Source organism: Stigmatopora nigra, chromosome 14, assembly GCF_051989575.1.
Source record: "Stigmatopora nigra isolate UIUO_SnigA chromosome 14, RoL_Snig_1.1, whole genome shotgun sequence".
Taxonomy (NCBI): domain Eukaryota; kingdom Metazoa; phylum Chordata; class Actinopteri; order Syngnathiformes; family Syngnathidae; genus Stigmatopora; species Stigmatopora nigra.
The window spans coordinates 2,359,109-2,375,191 of NC_135521.1; the positions used below are offsets into that span (position 1 = coordinate 2,359,109).

Sequence of the window (16,083 nt, forward strand, 5' to 3'; positions counted from 1 at the left end):
ACCGTATTTTCACGAATATAAGGCGCACTGCATGAAAAGGCGCACCCTCAATGAATGACACTTTAGATTTTTCTTTCCATATATAAATCACACTGGATTATAAGGCGGCTTGTCTATTTTGGAGATAATTTAAGACTTTTAAGTGTGCCTTATAGTCGTGAAAATACAGTACTTCATACTACAGGGGATCATTATGAAAGAACATGCATTGGGTGCATTTTGGTGCAAGCAAAACTAAATTTCCCCATGAAGGCATGTTGTCATTCTTAAGAAGATCTTTTCCTAGATCAGAACCAAAAGTTTTGTGCCGAAAGATGTATGAAAAACAAAGTGAAAAGAAAACAACAATGCCAACTGCTTGGTTTGAGCATTGTCCCTTTACCCCTGATGTAGTGTCACCGCTTCATGCACCTCTTTAAAAAGTCATTACCAAGCTGCTTTGACACCGGAAATCTCTGATGTCATCTGAGCATGTGCCAAGAATATCTGATAGATGAGTCATACAAAAAAAAAATAGCTAAAATGTCTCCGATAAACACAAGGCTGACGCTTGTATAGAGATTATGCAAATATATCTAAGAAGGTAATGTTATTATGAGGATCTGGTGTTTTCTGAAATATGAATTAGCATATTTTGATAGAAACAGCTCCTCTTGGGAGACAAATTTGGAGTAACCTGAGGGTATATCAAATTGTCAAAAGTAAATGTGTATTTGAAGGTCTAATGTGAGCATGACACAAATGCTGACGTGACAAAACTGGAGTTAAACCAATTTTTTTGCTATACTTTCTCCAAATAGGCCACTGAATATATACTCAAATACTCCAACCGCTCCACTCATTCTGTTATGGTCTGTGTATATATATATGAAAACTAAAAATGGTTGCGATAGTGACAGTACATTGACTAATGACAGAATGAAGAAGCTCATTATTAAAGGTCTTATCACCTCTCAGCAGAAGCGGTAAATTTCTTACAGGCAGTCCATAGCTAACGTCAAAATATGCATTTGTCATCATAATCTACATCACAGAGGTAGCAGTCTCTTTGAAAAGGCTAGCTAAGGACTTTTGTAGGTCATTGTCTTGTGGAAAATTCAATTGTCGCCAACTATAATGCATAGAATTGGAAATGTCAACAGTGGCAATACTGTAGTAGTAACCTACCAATATAAAAGCAATATAAAAAATAACTTTTCTTATGATTTAAAACAGTATTGGCATGAAGATTATTCAGAGAAGTGAAGGATAATTCATTAGTCCATGAAATAATAGATGCAAAGTCTATTGGAGTACTGTGCATAGAAAAAAACACCAATGCAAATAACTGCTTTGGTGCAACTTGTCTAGGCAACATGGACCTGCACTATATGACACTGACCTCAAAAAGAAGAAAAGCCTTTTATGTGCAAAGCTAACCAGGCCCTTGTGTGTTGAAAAGGCCTTCAAAGCCTTTAATGCTGGACTAAACATTTTGCTAGTGTATATTTTTTCAGTGGTTGAATGAAATTTGTATGCTGTTGCTCCTGAGATCGCCTGGTCACCGATTAGGGGTGCCTAAAAGTCAGCTGGGAAAGGCTCAAGGACCCCCCGCGACCTTTGTGAGGATAAAGTGGTTCAGAGAATAAATGCTGTTGCCCAATATGAATGTTGAATATGCAAATTTTGCTTTTGTAAAACAATTTTGAATTCAGGAAACAATTAAGTTGATGCCACAAATGCCGATAAGAAACAAAAAATAGCAAAATAATCAAAGATAAGGTTTAAATCAGTGTTATTGTCTTATAAAGTCAATAAAACATCCAATTTTAAGCATTTTGAAGAATTTAAAAATCCTAAAAATGATTTGGGATCTTAGTTTTGCGAGTTTATTGTTCATTATAACTGTCAAACAGAAAAATGGGGAAAAACGTGATCCATCTCTTGACAGTTTTAACATCTTGACACTTTTCCTGAGTGCTTAGTGAGATTGAGTGAAAGACAGCAGGGAGGAGAGCGTAAGAACACCAAGATGATCGCAGATATGAGCTAGATAATTAACTTAATCTCCATGGATGGGAGTCGCCTAAAGCCTTGGTACTGGAAATAGTGTGTTCCTATCCTTAGTGTCAATGGAGCCAGCAGCAGTAAGGTGAGAGTGATTTCAACCAACTAATTAAATTCAACCCAAAAAAAAAAAACCTCATTTAAAAATACTTGCATTGGCTGAGCCTTCTCATATTTAGATTTGTGAGTGTTTCTTGGGTATCTTTCTGTACTTGAGCGACAGATAAATTCTCCATCTGTCCATCAATCCATTCCACTATCTGGCCTTCCAGCTGTCAATGTTTACCAAGTGTCAAAGAAGGAAATAGCGACTTCAATTGGTCCAGATGACGGGTGAAGACTACCCCCACTCTTCTTTTCATATAACAAGGATACATGTACATCTGGACGAGTACTTAGTACAAAAAACTTGTGTAATTTTTGTTGTTGTTGTTGAAAAAACAATCGGTTCATTTGGTTTAGAATAGAATTTCCCCTTCAAGGGAAATCTAAAAAGATAATTTGAGATAAGGAGTTTATTTAGTCCAATAAGCACTGTAATTTAAACCCTTTTTAACTCACATTGTCTTTGTCTACACACTTGTACTGTTTGGTCCAGACTAAACCCCCAAAAAATGGGTTTTTCTTGCACCTTTTACACGGTTTCCTTCGTTTTGTCCAATTATTGAACGATGTTTGCACATATATGGGTTTAATATTGCAATTCCTGGGACAGAAATCAGAGTATTTTCAACAATCTTTCTATGTTTTCAGTAGTTCATCCAGTAAAAAGTTTCCAGAATGCTTTTGATATTGCATTCAGGATTCTTTTCTTAACTTAATTTGCTGCCTTTTTATCCAAGTATAAACCATCAACCACAGGGAACACCTTGTGTCATGAGGATTTCCAGAAAATAGCAGAAAATGACTTCAGTTATACTATGCAAATGCTTATTAATATCAAACTGGCATATCCTGTCTGTAAGCTGTCAGTTTCATCCATTTGTTGGTTAGAAGTGATGATTGTAGAGGGATGATATGACAGCTGCATGGTGAGCATTCCCAATTCCCATCAGGCTCCCTGCAGGAGCTTTTCACAGTAGATCAAGTCCAAACTTAGTCTCACCTTCAGGGCTTTGCTCTAAATACCAAAATGACACATGAGATTTGGGCCTTTGTATACTAGAACTTTTGGTATTGACCAAATACTTATTTTCCCAACATAATTTGCAAATACATTCTTTAAAAATCAAATGATGTGACTTTCTAGGTCCCCCCCCCCCCATTGTTTCTTGTCGTTGAGGTTTACTCATGTTGACAATGACAGGCCTCTGTAATCTTTTCAAGTAGGATAACTTGCACAATTGGTGGTTGACTAAACACACATTTGCCCCACTGTATGTGTGTCATACAAAGTTTAGTTGGAAGTTCGCTGGCTGGAGGAGAAGGTAAACTTTGTCAGAGCTTCATAGCACTGGCACACATGCATAGTCCTGTGAGCTGTTGGCCTTCAACCAGTTTCTCTGTTGTCTTTACAGCCAGGCCAAACCTGGTCGGACTCTTTTGGAGCTGAACTCAATCAGAAACTGGCTGAAATCAACCACAAAAAAAAAATGGCAATTCTCTTGTAAGTTCTACTCCAGAATGCTATTTTGGTTAATCAAAATGGTTACTCGTACTTCTTTCATTGACGTAAGTTCTCCACTAAATTGGTGTATGAGTCCATCTACTATCTATAAATGAAATAACTGTCATTTGTAAGCTAATGGTATTTAATTAAATCAACTTTGCCCTCAAAAAGAAAACAAAAAAATCTACTAGATTACTAATGCAGTTAAATTTATTGATTACTACGTCAGTGACTGTGTTTGAAGAACCTATTGTCTTGTCTAATGTTGTCTTTTCTATGCATGTTGCATATATTGCATATATTTTACTGTGTACCGACTATGCTCAAATGAATAGAGTAGTACCACATGAAGAAGCAGGCAAACAGCCAAAATGAGCATACTGCATGTTTGCTTGTTTGAGGTGCATTCGCAATCTGAAATGTTAATAGACGAGCCAGTGAGCATATTGCAGATTAAGATGCTGGCGGTGGGATGGCTAAGCGACCACTTGGCACGTCCACCTGTAGCTCATATGACAAATGTATTTACAGTATGTCTCTTTATACCTGGAATACTGAACTACATAGTAATTGTATTATTTATATTTGAGGATTTGAGGATAAACTTGCAATGTGATGTTACCACTGAACAGAAAATGAGTAAAGTTAGGGAATTAAAAGTATTTTAAAATATTCTCATTATAATCATGCGTAACTACCTTAGATACATATTAAATGATTATGCCATATTTTGTGAAATATTGCATCTGTTCACTGCACTTTTGTTTGACTTTGATTTGTTTTTGTTGTTTTTTTAATATGAGACTTCAAGATAATATTGCTCCAGAAAATAACCTCTGGGCTAATGATGATGTTCTCTGGGGATTAGATGACAGAGGCATGGCAAAATATTATTCTGTTTAATAGGAAAATGTGTTTCATGATGCAACGGGGTTGAAACATATTCCAAAATCTAATAATGTATTTAAGGCTGATACAGGCAAGCTGGTCACATGCTGATAATTTTTTTCCAGTTCAACATCAAAAGTAATGGTGGGACATATCTCAGATGACTAAATGCAAAAATCTTGTGTTGTGTTTAGGTTTTTCACAATGGTTTATCATCAACAAAAATTGGCAAATTACGTCAGTAAGAGCACACCCAACTTCAAATCTACACACAAGTACTACTGTCGTTAATTCTGCCATTGATGGAAACTGAATTAAATGCAAAAAAGTAATTAACTCAACATTTCAACCATATTTGCATTAATTGTGTGTGTGTGGTTGTGTTTTTGAAATGACTTTACTTTTTAAAATGTTTAAACAAAATGCATTTATAAAAGCTAACTATGAATCATCGAGAATAAACCCATAAAATGTTATATATTATAGACATGAATATTGTAACTTACTGCGACAATGGCCTCATGTGTATGCATTAGAGTGTGTGTCATTACTGATGTGTGCTAATAGATTTTTTTTTTTTTAACTTTGCTGGGGTGTATTGGGAAATTACTTGCAAAATTAATTGTGTTCGCCCTAAAGGCCTTTTCCAATATTACTTAACATTGCTGAAAGGAGGAAAAGGCTGGCTGACTACACATTAGAGAATAAGAAATAAAATCTTAATATAAAGTATGTACATTGTGATTGTAACATATCTCTTAAGTAATACAATAACCAAGCAAATAAGTATTTTTTGGGGTTTTTACTTTGTGCTGCCTAAGAGTTTTAGCCATATATGTACATTGAATGTTAATTTATCTACATTGGGTGTCAAGCAGTCAATATTCATCACAAATAGTGAGAAAAAAAAGAAAAACAAAGACCAGAAGCCCATTGTGTAGCAGTTTACAAGATGGTGGTCTAGTCTACGTAGTATTTTGTGACTCAAGCAAGTATGACATACTATCTACTACAGCGCGCACGGAGTGGATTGCACCGGGTGTTGGTAATTTTGCAAAATGGCGCTTCTGTAAGCATGATCCGTTCTTTTAATGTCCGAAGAAAACCTTTTCACTCGAAGGAAATTGTCCTCTTTGGGGATCTTGCCAAAAGGGCAGGCAATTTCCCCTTTTTCTAGTGGGTGTGCCGATCAACTAGAATGTCTCCAAAGATATCCTCTAGTGTTTTTATTGTGTCAGTGTGCTTGAAAAGGTACTCGTTGTGGCAAGACAACTGCTCCAACATGGCAACATGCCTGTACAAAACAACCTCGGTATCTGACACTTGCGGGAAGGGAAGGATACCACGCTGGAGAAAAGTCCCTATTCACAAAATCTCACCCTGGGAAATGTTATCCTTGTTCCCTATTAGAGCTGAATGTTCTTGCAGAATTGGAAGGGAATGTTCGTCAGATTATGTCGTGCATTTCAATCATATCAACTCACACCTCATTGGGTTTTCCTAAGTAAAGGGATGTATTATTTTATTAGGAGGCCTGATGGAATAGTGGTTAACGCGTGGATATCACAGTTTGAGGTCAAAGGGTCAATTCCAGATCCCGACCTTCCTATGTGGAGTTTACGTGGGTTCTTTCCGGGTATTCCGATTTCCTCCCACATAACAACCACAATTACCCATAGCTAGAGTGAGTATGAGTGTGAATTGTCCATCTCTTTGTGCGTTGTGATTGGCTGGCAACTAATTCAGAGAATCCCCTGCTTGGTGCCTATTTTGCCTGGAATAGGCCCTGGCACACACCCTTGTGAGGATAAGCAGTATGGAAAACGAATGATTGAATGAATTATTTGAATATTTAGCTTGGTTTGTGTGGTGTAAGAGGAAGACAATATTTATGGTAACAATACGAGATAGTAACTGGGTTAAACAGCTCTTAAAATGATTAAACATGTAGTATTAGATACAAAGAGAGATGTATTTATAATATTTATCCCAATAACAAAGGTGATAATGATCTGTTTAGAATATATTGGACACCATCCTAAATTAATCAATGATTTTCCAAGCACAATTTGTGCTAAAATGTAAAATCTCATGTTTCCTATAATACCTAATAATATACAAATATAATACCTAAAAAAATATAAAATTGAGACTAATTTTAGTGAGTGTGCATCATACAGGTAATACTACAGATGTGCAGCAACAGTAATTTATATTAAAAAAATGCATCATATATTATTATTATATTTCTTTAAGAACATGCTTCAGACAGATGGTAATGCTTCTTTTCTTTTTTTTTCCCCTGCCTTGAGCATCAGCTCAAACACATAAGCAAGCACACAGCTACAGCTGGGCAAGACATGTATTGGAAACAACCTGGGGCCTTTTGATTTTCAGCACGCATCCTGTGGTTGAAAGCCACCTAGGGCCACATACATAGAAGCAAATATTACACCATGGTCTTATTTAGTTCAGCAACCCAAAGCAAGACTTCTACGCAAAAAAAAAAAAAAAAATCTGTCCAGCGTTCATATCTCGCTTACTACGGTGCAATGATGGACGGATAAAATAGTGGAACATAATACGATGGAATAAGGCGGTACTGACACAAAAGCCCTGGGGGAGGAGACAGCCTCGAGCGGAAAGCAAAGTCAAGATTTTCACATGAGTGAGTGAGAAAGCCAGGAAAATATGTTAGTCAAGCTTACAGGAATTTTATACTTTTTTGGGTGAAGAGATTTTTCATCAGGAATTTTAGTTCCTTTATGAATTTATTTTATGACACTTTTAATATAGCATAACCTTTAAGGAGGTTCCTTCACTTATTCTATTTCAATAAAGCCAGAGGCTCTATGAGCTCTTTTTGTTGGAATGTCATATATTAATACTTTTAATTGAGTTGTATGTGTTAATATTTCTAACTGAATGATAGGAATTAAACATATGTGACAGTAAGAAAGGCCACTTTTAAAAATTGAAGTCCAATTGCAAAAGAATGGTAGAAATATGTTGGAGGCAAATGATGTAAATATGGAACATGTCATAATCAACAAAATAAATACAAGTCCATCTGGTGTTTTAGTGAATGTTGTACTTTTTTTTTTTTTTAAATCTGACAGATCCTGTAGCTGTTTATTTTTCATTGATGTTTGGAAAAAAACATTTTTAAAACATAGTACGTCTGTTTTGTAAATACTGCCAATTAGTTAGTTCAGCCACAGAAATGTGACCTTGCACATGTTGTAATTGGAACATTTTCCCTTTTTTTTAATATTTTAAAAACCCATCAAAGCGTTAGGCTTGTTGTTTAATGCCATTATGGAAAAAGAAGATTTAAAATGTGTCCATTTAGTCATGATTTGGTGGCAGATCATAGCTATATTGAGGAATTGCAAACCAATTAGTACTCCTTGCCACTTCTTCCAATACGAGGCAATAAAGTATGACTCCTTGTGCTCTTATTAAGAGAGCAAGAGAGGGAGAGTCTATTAATGATAAACTCTTATAAGCCACATCACTACCAGTAACACTGAAAGAGGTAACATACTTTATAATATTTTTTTTGGAAAGAAAAACAATGACAAAATGGTGCCAGTAATTGACATGAATTACTCATTGCCATTTAGACTGGGAGTTAACATTTATAATGCAAACTTTATGTAAAAAGATTAATTTAAGTACCAGAACTTTTTGAATTTGCGGCATATGTACGTTAAAAAGGGAGGCTAAAGAAAAAAGAAATCCCTACATTAGAGATTAACAACTCAATTTCTTTAGTTAAACAAAAAAAAACAACTAAATGAAACAAATTGTTTAATTCCACTGGCTCCCTTCCATCTCCCCTTGAGGTCTTGTCTTTCATTACTCTATTAGAAAACTCTATCATCAGTACTCACAGAGATTTGGGTTATTTTGTGTCCAATCATGGCCTCTCTACGTGTAACCTTATATATATTAACTTACTAAGTATATGTTGTTGGATATATTGCCCCATGTGCTTTGTTACTGATTTGTGGATGCTCCATATTCAAATGTAAATACAATTATTAGGTAGCGAAAATATGCCACATGGGTTCTGGAATGGGTAAAGAGGAATATATAAATGTTAAAACAGCCACTAAGAAGAGAGTTAGCTTAGAATAACAAATGAATTCCAAATGACACGGAAGAATAACTGGATTTGGATCTGGGGTAAATGAGAAATATTTGATTTGATGAAGGCTAACTAGATTCCCAGTTTGAAATGGGTCAGTTCAGGTTCAAGCCCTTTTAAATTTAACTATCAAGTTGCTCTTTGTTGAAATAATGAACTTTTGCTCTCTCCGTGACGTTTACGTCAAGTTTCTGGCAAATGGCAAATTTCTAAATCTGGTCACTGTAACATTTTCACACCAGCAGAAATAAATATATATATAAATATCTTACCCTTTGGAAATGAATCATTTGTAAGATTTGTCTGAGGATATTTTTACCGTCTTTAATTATAGAGACCATGTTTTTTATATTTTACCTCCAATATTTTAAGGTTTTAGAGAAATTAATACACAGTAAGTGTGTTTCACGCCTTGTCCATCAATACACACTACGTGCTGACCTTTTTATTATGGCCTACCAGGTCGATATTTCAGTATTTTCTTGCCCTGAATCTGCTTTCTTGCCCTCCATCAGTGTGTCAGACAGTGAGATTGAGAATTTTTGACACTTTTCCAATTAACTGCCAGTTTTGATGGATCCAAATTTGAATTTGTCCATATATATAGACAGTGTTTTTTTTTGTGTGTGTATGTATATCTACATCTACACACACATACATACACATATATATTTGGTTAATTTGTTTTAAGTATATAACTGCATTAATGATCAAATTAAAATGAAATATTTGGATAAGTACAACAATGAAGGCAAAAAACGTAGAAATATTGACTCAACCAATATTCATTTACACACATTTGTATTAATAGATTATTTCATTTATGATGCAGGAATATCAGGCAATTCAATGAAATTAGAAACCAGGCATTCAAATCAAATTCAATGTCTGTTTGTGCAGAGGAAAAGCTTTCTTTTTTGTAAAGTATATTTTTATTCTAATAATCACCAAGGATTAAGTATTACATAACCCATCTTTTTATTTCACATTCCCACTATACGTATTATGTTGAAAAGAGACTCTCTAATTAAAACAAGATGACTTAAATGTTGTTCACAATAAAATAGACATCCCATGAATGAATGAATGTGTTTACAGCTAATTATTACCACATAAAAACCCACTTGAGTCTAAAATCACATTTAAGTGCATAATGGTCCATCAATTTTTCATGATCTGTGACTAAAAAATTCAACAAAGTGACTAAATAGGACTAAACAAAAGAAAACAAAACAAAGTTAGTGAGGAGTACTTGTACTTGTCTGTAATCAATTGTCGGCTCATTATTTACATTCTCGTCTAACTTACTTCCTCACATCACGGACCAAGACAATAAGGAATGAGTGTAGTTTTTGAGTAGTATTTGTTATAAAAGGCAAGCTAATGAAACGGTTGGTTATCAAAAGCAAACAGACTTCATTAAGTCCAGTTTAATGACTTATGTCACTTTCAGACTCCTCTTCTTTCTCACAAACATGATCTCACTGACTTATGTTGTTGCTGAGGTAGTTAATACACTATATAATTTTAATAGGATTTCCTCAAACACAAACAAACAAAGATATTCAGAGACTTGAAGTATAAGGAGTCTTTTTAAATTGTTCAACTTTCCTTCAGGTGATCCAGCTGGGACTTTTTCGACCTCATCTTGTGTGCTCTTTAGCGATTGGGGTGGAAAACGGTCTCTTGAGTATCCCACTTTAAAGCACACAATTGTGATTTTGTTCATGTTTTACGTAATATGTCAGCTTCTTATTCCTTATACAAAAACACCTATGCCTTCTGACTCATCCAAACCATTTTCTTTGTCTCTTATGTCTAATACAAACAGAGTACACAAATATATACCACCCTTAGACTATTCTGCTACCCCAACAGAATGATAAAATCAGCTATCTTCACTAGAGGGGTGCTGGAGCCTATCCCAGCTAACGTCAAGGTGGGGGATACCCTGAATTGGTGGCCAGCCAATGGGAACTTTATAATTATTCTACACAAATTGTTTTGCAAACAGAGAGTAAAGTGATATTTTCTGAATGACATAAATCGACCCAAAGCTTGTTAAGTTTTACCATAGGTCAGAAGCATGTTATTCAGTCTAGTGGAGCAAGTCAGACACACATTTACATAATTGCTGCAAGTGTATTCCCTGAACTTGCTTTTGCTTCACTTTTGTGATTCTATGGTTTACATCTTTCCAGAAGTATCGATGTGTGAGAGACAGAAGGGTCCGCCGTATAAGAAGAAGAAGACTGGATGCAATTAAGTTCACCTCTGGGATTTTGTCTTGTTGTGTGTGTGTGTGTGTGTGTGTGTGTGTGTGTGTGTGTGTGTGTGTGCATGTGCTAAGAAGGTGGAAAAATACATTGTTTTTGTCTTCAACATCAATGGACAAGTTAATCTTGTGTGAATGTGTACATAATGATCCTCTTGAATTTTCCGTTTTCCAGACCAATGGTCGAATTATGTTAAATCATGCTATAAAAACAAAAACACAAATGACCTGAACTCACCTCAACTAAGTAATCACAAAAATGTGTACTTATACTCACTCACAGAAGAAAAACACAACCCTGTTTTGTCCAATTTATCCATTAAACGGCAATAGTTAATTAAATAACTGCTGTATTTCTCTTGTTTATTTCATTTTGTGTGTTTTGTTCTCCATTATTTTTTAGTTGTGAGTTTTTTTAACAAATTTAAGATGACATTTGGAGTCTGAATACTTTTGGTCAGGCTCCAGCAACTTTGCAACCATTGTGAGGAAAATATTTTTGAAAAAATGTATGAATAATAGCGGAAAAAAATGTTTCGAGACTTCAAAAAATCTGCCCTTGCTGCCAGGTAAGGAAACCATATATACAAATAAAACTAGACCCCATACCTGACGAGCCATGAATTAAGAAGCAACTTCTGACAACGTGTGCTAAAATTGTCTTCATGCATCATTTAAATCTTGGCGTGAATAACCCTGAGGCTCTTTACTTTAAAATAAACCCTGGAAACAACCCAAACATCTACAGGATAGTCTGTTCTTGGTGTTGTTTACCTCCTGCACTCTCGTGCCCAACTTGGTCAATGCATGTTTGTTCTTGAAAGGAAAAGTAAGAACAAAAGTAGGCAGAAAAAAGAAAGCAAGGGACAGAATAATCTCATTTGCGATCCTCTGTCTTTGGAGAACAGAGACAATTTCACAATGAATTAGGAGGTGAGTTTCTAACTAGGTCACAGGCCGAGTGTGCACACAAACACACGTACGTACGGGAACACTGTTATTACGTAGTGTGTCCAATTGAGAAGGTGTCAAGTGAAGGAGTGTGAGAGTAGTAGTCGTAAAAAAGAAGGAAAAAAAAAACAGAGAAAAGAGCCAAAAGGCAGAAACTGAAGAGAAATGGGGCAGGCGTAAGCAAAGGAATGGAAACAAATGGGCACTCAAGAAACAAATAAGGGGATGGTGAGATGGGAAGATGTTACAATGGTGAAAACCATTAGCTTTTGGGAAGATTTTAACATGTATGTTTCATTTAATTGAGAAAAAACGCATGGATATTAAGAAAATACAATTTTGTCAGGCTATTGAAATTATCTCTACCCATTTTGCGAAGATTTGAGTGTTTTATTCCATGGAGAAGGACTATCATATTATGTATACAACTAAAGTACTAAGATGATAAACTTTCTAATCAAAAGACAGATTAGGAAATATTTGGAATTATACCATTCCAGCCAAAAATAGTCAGTTTATGAACAATTATATATTTCTTCAGAGTAGTCTAGAAAGGATAAATGATGTCTTTAAACTTAGCCAGTTTAAGTTTAGTAAGAAAGATGTGTGTACCCATATTTCACCAATGCACATTTTTAGTAAAGAATGCCTCTGAAATATGCATGAATATTCCTTTTGTCCTGTTTTTCCCTCTCTGTTATTACATGGGTTATGAAAGGAGTGCAGAAAAGACGCATAGAGCAGACTAGAAAGCAATTGCGGAAATATCTGGGATGTAACAGACAAGACTTAATGATAATGTCACTTTTTTCCTGTATAATGACTCATATTTACACTATTAGAGTAGTTGTCCAGGATATTAGAAAATAATCCTTTTCTTCTCCTTTGGTCAGATTTGTAGTGTTTTTGTCTGCATTGCCTGTAAAGGCAATATGAAGAAAATTGAAAAATGCCAATGTAAATGAGAAATAATGTATTCATTTTCTGTATTGCTTAGCCTCACAAGGTTCATAAGGGCATTGAAATGACATCACATAAAAAGCTTAAGCAGTTTGGGGAAAATCTTTTCATTTGTAGAAAACCAATTGCTATGTGAACGTAAGCAACTAAGCCATTTGGATTTCCACATTGTGCATTTTTTAAGTCAGACATTGTGGGGAATTTACATTTGATTACTATTGCAAACAAGCGAGATAAACCCATTTCCTTCTGGCTGGCACGGATGTTAATTAAAAGATGAAGCAAATCAGACTCAAGTATTATTAAACGCATTCTAGTTCACAACTAATTCCGGGGCTCATTCCAGCTAACGAGTTTGGAGGAATCAACATCATAGTCAGCGGCTGATCAACGGGAAAAGCCGCAATGTCTTTCTTTACTCTTTAATGTTAAAAAAGCACAGTCATTAAAAGCGACTGCCAAATGATGCAAAAGTAACTGAAGGATCAAGCAAAAAAGATGTTAAGTCTTGCTACACATTGGCAGATGTCTTAAAAACCAACTCATTCATGTAAAACATTGAGTACTAATATGAAATCCCTCGAGTCAGAATCAGTAAATTATTATATAATTATAGTATTTGGACCTGAAAAACGTGTCTGACTACAATACTGGCGGGTATTTTTGGGGACCTTATACTTCTTGTCATTTTTATTATTCTATTTTTATTGTTATACAGCAGCAACTCTTTTTATATTATTTTAGTTATTGTTGCAACAACTATATACAAGAATGTGCTTTGGGATCAATACTCTATCCTAATCTAACATTTCTGTTCCAGTTTCATAGATGCTATTTGTTTTTAACTGTCATATTCAATTTCCTGAAGTAGAAAAGGCACACATTATTGTAATAACTGATATTTTCTTAAATTGAACTGTGCAGAGTTTTGAAGAATCATTTTGGCATACACCCCATCAATTTAATAAAGAGAAAAATGAATTTAAACAATTACAAGTCAGTGAGAGGAAGCAAAAATGGTTTTCATATGCATTGGAATTGGTGGCGAGCCATTATTATTATTATTGTTTTTTTTAATAACATCACTCTAACTTGTATATTAAATAATAAATAAATAGATGACAATGATTAAAATGCATCAGTGGAGACTTGGACAAAAAGATGGACCAAGAAATAAAAAAGGAAATTCACCCCTATCTATCTTATATTTAATTCTGCGAGCATATTTCTATAATCGCAATCTTACCTAGAGAAATCTCCATCTGTGGCCTTTGGCTATCATTTGTCAGTGGTGCAGTTAGAATGATTAATGGCCCTGAGGTGGAGCATGTCCATAAATTAGCTGTTAGCGGCAAACTTTGGCCTCTCTTATTTCCTCATTTTCCAATGGATCTGGTTATGCTTCACTTTTATTCTCTTAAGTTAAGTTAACATGCCAATCCATCATTAAAATAGCAATTCATGTCATGATGTCTCCTATCTACTGACCATAGTTGGATTGGCTCTCCAGTGTGAGCCTTGTGGGGATAAGCGGTACAAAAAATGAATGATTTCAGTCATTCACTTGGCTGTTGTTAATAACCAGAAAAGCTCAAGTACAACTATGAAAATAATTGAAATAATAAAAATATGATGTCATGTTTTGACAGTTCAATGTATAAAATGTTAGTGTCATTTCATACAGAAAGTTTTGGTTCCTTAATTTATGTCACAAGCCTGTAGCACAAAGGCAAAGCTCAATTTCAAGCTTGTCCCAGAAAAGATAATAGCATACTTTCATTGGCATACAGCAATATTCAAAAATTCACTCGCTAAAACACAGTTCAAGCAGTTCTGCACCCAATCACTGGCACTGAAATTTTCATCTCTTCTAAGAAACACTAACTCTTCACTAAACACAAAACAGCAAAAAGGAACTCAAATTCTACTGCCAAGTCTTAACTTAAGTCAAAAGCCAATGAAGCTTGAAACAATATATGTCTCAACTAGAAATGTGAAAAAATGTTGTGCGAAAAGAACTAAATGCAAATTAGGCTGCATAAATTTGAGCCAATGTTGGATTCTATGCAAGTTTCACATTGTAAAACAGTTAGGGATTTTTTTAAAGTGATAATGTGTCCTACCAGTGACTTTGAGCTGTGTTGTCCTCCGCACCAATCTGGATCCATACTGTAACTCACAGGTGTAATTACCCCCATCTTCCTCTTCCACTTTAGGGATCCAAATGTGAGTGTTGTTGATGAAAATTGAGCTTCTCCATTCAGTCCTCTCACACTCCTAACAGGGTAAACACATCCGACTGGTCAAACCATCAAAGTCAATGGGCGAGTTACTCTCATCTCACATGTACAAGAGTGACCTACCTTATACCAGGTCATTTGAGGTTGTTTGTATGGAGCTAAATAGTCATCTAGATCACGACATGTAATCATTTTGCTGTGGGTAATCTCTGCTTTCTCCAGATAACGGATATTGCTGCTGAAGCATTTCCCTTCGTCACTCTCCTCAACCGTCATTGACATTGATACCTTCATGCAGTATGTGGAATTCCTAAAAAGACAATGACCAGCAAGATTTAATGATGCTGAGAAAATATTCATTGACATAGTCTCCGAAAAGTAGACACTTTGAGAATATGTATACATGTGACCTTCCTATACAGAGAATTGCTGATATAAAACCTATGTCATGTATTGTGGTTCTAAGAGCTGAAGACTTATGAAAATATATGAAAAGTGTGAATGTCCACATAACACCTGAAATAGACAAGAGAAAGCCGCTCAAATCTTTGATTAAAACACCATATATTAAATTAGGGAGAACTCAAGGTACAATATGTATGAAGCACCACATGTGTGGTTCTTCCAAGTTCAGCTCCAGGCACTAAAGATCTCATTGATCCCTCTCTTATTTGCACTTTATACACACACAGGCATTTTTCCAGTCAGCGACCTAAACAGGACCACTGAGCATTAAAATTGGGGAATGAAAAGCCTTTTATCCATCTTTCTCTCAGTTGTGTCCTCGTCATCAATTCGTCCCCAGCCTGAAGCCTCTTGTTTTCTCATTCTAGTGATTCACTTACCTTTACCAGCATGCTCTTTTGATTTTCTCTGTTCATAACAACATAATCCAGTGCAAGTCGTTTTCAAACTAAGTGCAAATTGCAATGCAGGATCTACTCTTCCCCCCTTGTGTATT

At 35.3% G+C, this 16,083-nt stretch overlaps 1 protein-coding gene across 5 annotated transcripts in view; it reads right to left on the bottom strand.

Annotated features, from left to right (window-relative positions):
- il1rapl2 (interleukin 1 receptor accessory protein-like 2) overlaps positions 1 to 16,083 on the bottom strand; it is a 122,105-nt gene that overhangs the window by 22,331 nt on the left and 83,691 nt on the right. For all 5 annotated transcript variants that reach the window (XM_077733245.1, XM_077733244.1, XM_077733242.1 and 2 more), the window contains exons 5-6: positions 15,246 to 15,432; positions 15,006 to 15,159 (exon numbers count right to left, since the gene is read on the bottom strand). In XM_077733245.1, the coding sequence (XP_077589371.1) occupies positions 15,006 to 15,159; positions 15,246 to 15,432 (341 nt within the window). The remainder of the gene's footprint in view (positions 1 to 15,005; positions 15,160 to 15,245; positions 15,433 to 16,083) is intronic.